Genomic DNA, 7,027 nt, shown 5'->3' on the forward strand with positions numbered 1-7,027 from the left:
GTTAGGCAGCAGTTATCTCAGAATCCAGGTTTTAATTCATGAATGTTTTTGGTCATTAAATAGGCATCTATCTAGTGGTTAATTATTGGCACTGCAAGCAAGTTGAACTTTTAGACTATTTTTATACCCTTGCATAGGGTATTTTAATTTTAGTCAAAGGTTTACAACGAAGTGAAGGATACATTTCCGACCCTAAAAAGTTTATATATTCTTTATAAGCTGTACCGTTAAAAAAACATTTAAATATGTGCTCAGCAAATAGTATTTATGTATATTGTTTCCGAATTACATAGTTTATGCTAGTTTAAGCGACATTGTAGTTGCACTTTTTTAAGCATAAACATCACGCTGAGCTTTTTCCCAAGCAGCAATTGGGCCGTGCTCGGGGCGGTATTTTACGTTGCAACCATCTTGCTCTAGGCGGTTGTCATCACGAAGTTCCTCGTAGCGTTCGCGTTCGTATTTGGTAAATCCCCATTTTTTGGAAACGTAGATCTATAAAAACAAAAAATAGTAATTATTGAATTAAAAGTGTAATTAGATAGAAAGGAGGGTGGTGTTTGGACAAAGTATTAAATGGCTTTTGCAAAAAAAGTTCGAAATGGGCATAAATGAGTACATGAGAGTTGATTTTGTTCTTTTTTCATTACTAAAACAATTAAATGGTTTTGTTATGTTTTATATACCTTTAAAAGACTAGAAATGAAAACTTGACTAAAAAATTTATTTCTTAAAAGAAAGTCACTTCTCGGCAGAAAGAGCTTTCAAATAAAAAAGCATCTAAAAAACTTTTTAGAAAACTTATGAGATTAATCAGAATTTAATACTGTCAATTTAAACGAAATCGACACAAAAATGTTTTTTGTGTGTGTAAGGATTTTTAAATTATTGATGACAAGATAAATAAATATTAAAGATAAAACAACTTGAATTCGTTTTTTCCAGAAGAATATTCTTTTGCATTTCTCTTATAAATCGACAAAGCAAAATTTGCAAGCAAGATCCTCAGAAAAACAAAAGGCACTTAAAAAGGAATCTGGATTATTACAAGATGAGGCCACATTTGATGCACCAATTGGCGAAAAGACTAAGACAAATTTTTCAAAAGGCTGATCTTTCTGCACAAATTACAAATATTACTAACGGTTGTTTGAAAAATTCCACAAAAAAAATGGCATAGCTATTTAGGATTTCTCAGATTTCTGTACCTACTAATAAATGTTTGCTGTGGTTAATTTAGTGTTTTTCTCACAACTGACGTTGTTTTCAAAGACGGTTCCCCCTATAACTTCAAAACTACTGTGCCGATTAAAAATTATTTTTTCATATTTTAAATTACGTTATCAAATTTACAGAATCCTTTATGGGCAGTTATTTTAAAGCATAAGTTGGTTCTCTTTACGCTTCGCCTTTTTAATTGAAATAAGTCAAATAACACGACAGAAAAAATTTTAATTTTTTAATAAGCCTAATGTAGTGTTTGTTTGTATGAATATAAACACTGAATCAAAATATACAATAATAATACTACAGTATATATATAGCTGCCGTAGAAACGATGAACAAAACCAAAAAGTAAAGTTAAGTTATTTTTAAACATATACATATATTCGTTTTATATGGTTTTAGTTATTTAAATTTAAACGAGGACGGAAGCTAACTTTGGCAAGCCGAAGTTTTAATACCCTTGCAGACTTTGCCGAAATTGCTAAAACTGAAAAAGTAGCGAAAGGAATAAGGTATACATAAATAAACTAGATTTGCGTCGTTTGATATCAATTGCTTTTATACTGCAAAAATGTCATATAAAAATAGAAAAAAAGGGATACTTTCGCAGCCTTTAACAATTTTTTCTACGGAAGCTATAAGAAATAGACGTCCGATCGGCAAGCGCTTTTACCCTAATCAAGGTATGCATAAAAAAATACGATTTGGAAAGATTCATGTCAATTGCTTATATACTGTGCGAAATATCCTAAAAATCATTAAATTTTAACCGATTTCACCGTATTGTTCCGATGGGAGCTATAGGATATAGACGTCCGATCGCCAAGCGCTTTTACCCTGATCAAGGTATGCATAAAACAAGAAAGGAAAGCTAACTTCGGGCGGAGCCGAAGTTGATATACCCTTGCAGAATACTCTGTAAATTATATTCTTCAAAATTATTCATATGATGCATTCTTAATACTCATAAAAAATCCCAACTTCCTAACATTAAAAACATCAAAGTTATGGCATTTCCAATCGTTCAGTTATAGGATATAGTCGGCCGATTATTATGAAGTTTGTTAGGTCGGATTGATTGCCCAAAAATAAAACCCATAGAAAATCCCAACTTCCTAACTTAACAATCACCAAAGTTATGGCATTTCCGATCAATCAGTTATATGGCGGCTATAGGATATAGTCGGCTGATCCTTATGAAATTTGGTAGGTCGGATTGATTGGCCAAATATAAAACCCATAGAAAATCCCAACTTCCTAACTTAACAAACACCAAAATTATGGCATTTCCGATCAATCAGTTATATGGCAGCTATAGGATATAGTCGTCCGATCCCGGCCGTTCCGACTTATATACTGCGTGCAAAGGAAAGAAGGGTGTGTGCAAAGTTTCAATTCGATATCTTTAAAACTGAGAGACTAGTTCGCGTAGAAACAGACAGACGGACAGACAGACGGACAGACGGACATGGCTATATCAACTCAGGAGGTGATCCTGATCAAGAATATATATACTTTATAGGGTCGGAGATGTCTCCTTCACTGCGTTGCACACTTTTGACCAAAATTATAATACCCTCTGCAAGGGTATAAAAATAAGATTTGGAAAGATTTATGTTAATAGCTTTTACACTGCGCGAAATATCTTCCATTCTTGAAAGTTATATCCGATTGTTCCTATGGGAGCTATAGGATATAGACGTGCGATCAGCACGCGCTTTTACCTTGATGAAGGAATGCATAAAAAAATACGATTTGAAAAAATTTATAGCAATAGCTTTTACACAGCGCGAAATATTCTGAAAAACATAAAATTTGGACCGATTTTTCCCTATTGTTCCTATGGGAGCTATAGGATATAGACGTCCGATCGCCACGCGCTTTTACCCTGATCAAGGTATGCATAAAAAAATACGATTTGGAAAGATTCATTTCAATAGCTTTTACACTGCGCGAATTATCATCGATTCTTGCTAGATATATCCGATTGTTCCTATGGGAGCCATAGGATATAGACGTCCGATCGGGGCGATTTTCAAACTTGATCTGCGTACACATTTTTTAGGACGAGTGTGAAAGTTTCAGATTGCTAGCTTTTAAACTGAGCTCGCAAACGGTATTGAAACAGACGGACATGGCTATATCGACTCCCCTATTGATCCTGATCAAGAATATATATACTTTATAGGGTCGGAAACGTCTCCTTCACTGCGTTACAAACTTCTGATTAAAATTATAATACCCTCTGCAAGGGTATAAAAAATGTTGGCAATTTTGTTGCTAGATCTGCAAATTTTCGATATTATGTAAATCGTAGTTTTTTTATCTTTAAAAAATGGTTTTTGTTTAATTTTAGAAAATTAAATGTTATTATTTATATCCATTTATTATCCCGATAAAATAATTTTTTATCGTAATCGAAATACAAATACTGTTAAAGATACTAAAAAGCTCTAGAGCATAGTAAAATATAAAAAACAAGAGAGAACGCTATAGTCGAGTGCCTCGACTATTAGATACCCGTTACTCAGCCAAAAAAGTTCAAATTATCAATTTGAATTCGGCGATCTCTTAGAGCTGGCAGCTTTACAGCACGAGCATCAGCACCAGCGCTGCTTTAGCGCAGGCAGCTGTTGTCCTGCACCAGCAGCTGTTTATGTTTATGTTTTTGAGTGCAATAAATTGACTAGAAATATTAAACATATGTACATACTTATATTAGCTAAACACATACATTCTTAAATAGTATTATGTATATTAAAGTCTAAATGTTTGCACAACACGAGTAACGGGTATAGCAAATAGCTTTCTTTGAAAGGAGTTATCTTTGCCTGGCAATTGCAACTGTGTACAATGTAAATACATACATATGTATATGCTTACATACATACACACATACGCCATTGTTTGACTCAGAACTCCAATTTGGCTAACTTGATTTGATTTGCATAGTTCTTGGGATATAGTTCGGTATTGACAAATGAAAACCATCGCAATTTCCTTTAATATAAATCCTTCTCGAGAATTAACGTTGACTCTGTTGGCCAGCTGTTCCAAAGTCATCCGTTAGATGGCGCTACCACGGGCCATGAAAGGTGGAAATGTAGGCGCTAGCAAGGCTTAAGCGTTTAATAGGTTTTTGGGCGTTAGAGTGGGCGTGGTAAACTCTTAATAGGAAAATCGATAGGTATTGACGAAACAAATACATATCAATTAAAATTTTCATAATAGCATAAAAACTGTGGCCACAGCTTGTGGCTTGTGGGCGTCAGAGGGGGCGTGGCACCATTTTGAAACAAACTTGCGCTGCGTAGGAACTCCTAAAATCTACATGCAAAATGCCAATCTTCTAGCTTTTACAATTTCCGAGATCTCAGCGTTCATACGGACAGACAGACGGAGAGACGGACAGACGGACATGGCTAGATCGACTCGGCTAGTGATCCTGATCAAGAATATATATACTTTATAGGGTCGGAAACGCTTCCTTCTACCTGTTACAAACTTTTGCAGCATTATTAAGTTTGTCACTGCACATCTTTTACGGACATTTACCTAAAATTTCACGACGAAAACTTTTCACAGATTAATTTCCGAGAGAACAAAATTAATTGATTTAAAATGCGGCATACCTTAACTTTCAATTTATATTATTGTTATATTTCTTGAAGTTTAAGGGAAATAAACATTTTAGCGAAGTAAAAAGTATTCGGTTTGTGAAAGAATTCCCGACCCTATAAAGTTTATATATTCTTGATCAGCATCACCAGGAGAGTCAATCTAGCCATGTCCGTCCGTCCGTTTCTACGCAAACTTGTCCCTCAGTTTTAAAGCTATCTGCTTGAAACTTTACAAAAAGTTGTCTTTCTATCGGATCGGACGACTATATAATATAGCTCCCATAGGAAGAATCGGAGAAAAATGAAAAAAAAATATTTCTTTGTTTTTAATTTTTTTTGTTGTTCTTTGGGATTTGGTAATATTTAAGTATAATGGAATTACGGTTTTAATTAAATTAAAATCGGGCAACAATATCATATAGCTGCCATAGAAACGATGGCAAAATGCAGCGCAAAATCAACATAGCTTCACTGTTTGCCTCCTCTTGTTTTTTTTTTAAATTGGTTTTGTCTTTTCTACTCTTTCATACTAATCTTAAACGAGTTTAAACTCAAATTTGCTTGAAAAAATCTTATATCTCAACAAAATTAGGAAACAAATAGCCATCAGCGTTTTAGAAAAAATAACGGTCGAAAACGGGTTTATATGCAATTTTACGTAGACTTGGCCCTGTAAGTCTTTTGGTCAACTATTATTGAAAACCGTGAAAAAAAAATTTACGAAAATTAATATCTCGTTTATTGATCAGCATTAAACGGAGCATTAAATTCTAACGAATAAGGTATTAATCGCCGCTTGCCGATGGATCGGGCCCGACAATTCACTTATACGACGAAATCATTTATACGGCTATTTATCCCAAATAAATTTACTTAATGTAGTCGCATGTTCAACTCTTTTGAACTTCTTTTTTGCATACTTGGACGGCCCCTTATTGGGAATAATAAATAAAATATGTTATATACTATTATTTACTGACCTTCTGACGTCCAGGAAACTTAAACTTCGCACGACGCAAAGCTTCAATAACTTGAGCCTTGTAACGATCGCTTGATCGGACAGACATAATGGGTTGTCCAATACGAACTCGGGCTACCGTACCCTGGGGCTTCCCAAAAGCACCGCGCATTCCCGTCTGGAGCCTAAACCAAATAGTAAAATCATTTAAAATGAATGCTACAAGCTTACAACCCTTATATGGGATACAATTAATATTGTTAAATGTCATTTATAATATAAAGCATCAATTTAAACAAATATTCACCTATCAGCTCCAGCGCACGACAACATTTTGTTAATGCGAATGACGTGGAATGGGTGCAGGCGCATTCGGATGTGGAACTGGTCCTTTCCGCAGTATTTTACCAAATACTTATTGCAACAAATGCGCCCAGCTTCCAAAGCTTCACTACTTAGTTGTTCATATTCATCAGAAACTAAATGAACGCAAAGTGGAAAATCTTCAACGGTAGCTTTTTTTCTTCCCAAGTCAAAAATACGAATTTTGGGGTCAGGAACACCCCGACAAAATCGCGATTTTGGGTAAGGTTTATTTTTACAGTAACGGTAGCTGTAAGTAGAAGGCATTAATAATGAATACGTAATTTACATAGATTTACATACCATCTTGCTGGTCGTCGGCCCATTTTTACCCCTAGTAATAAAAATTAAAAATTTTGTAATATCTTGATTTCCTAATAAATAAGCACAAATATAGCAATCTATTGCTATATAAAAGGCCATGAAGGCCAATTAATAACAGATTAACTAAGATTAACTACGGAGCTAACTTACCTCTTCTAACGAAGCGCACGAAAAAAGGAAGAAGATATTTAACGGAAGCAGACAAGATGCAGTCGCCAGCTACGCTTATCGGTCAGCACTTTAACATTATTCTAAATTTAGGAACAAATGGAATACAACATTATTTGGGGCTGCTTTTTTATATGGTATTCTCACTAACAGCCCAGTGGCTGAGCGACAAATGTATAAGACAGTTACCATACAAAAACAGCCGACAACAGTCATCACTGGTGTAAGAAAAACTTCAGAATTGAGGAATACAAATTTACGTTATAAATCGATATTCAATTTGAGAGTCGCTTCAAATCAAGCATAAATATTTATTTGCTGGAAACCTAGATTTTAATTTATGATAAATACTTTTGTATTTGTCAGC

At 34.5% G+C, this 7,027-nt stretch overlaps 1 protein-coding gene across 1 annotated transcript; it reads right to left on the minus strand.

The window, feature by feature from the left end:
* Positions 1–244: 244 nt before the first annotated feature.
* LOC108037833 (60S ribosomal protein L10) lies at positions 245–6,722 on the minus strand. The gene is made up of 5 exons (XM_044458339.1): positions 6,643–6,722; positions 6,472–6,502; positions 6,113–6,418; positions 5,828–5,990; positions 245–495 (listed from the first exon to the last, which is right to left on the minus strand). Exons 2-5 carry the CDS (start codon positions 6,492–6,494, stop codon positions 331–333), a joined length of 657 nt encoding a protein of 218 aa, XP_044314274.1. The 5' UTR covers positions 6,495–6,502; positions 6,643–6,722; the 3' UTR covers positions 245–330.
* Positions 6,723–7,027: the final 305 nt, after the last annotated feature.

Source organism: Drosophila rhopaloa, unplaced genomic scaffold (assembly GCF_018152115.1).
Source record: "Drosophila rhopaloa isolate 14029-0021.01 unplaced genomic scaffold, ASM1815211v1 contig_164, whole genome shotgun sequence".
Taxonomy (NCBI): domain Eukaryota; kingdom Metazoa; phylum Arthropoda; class Insecta; order Diptera; family Drosophilidae; genus Drosophila; species Drosophila rhopaloa.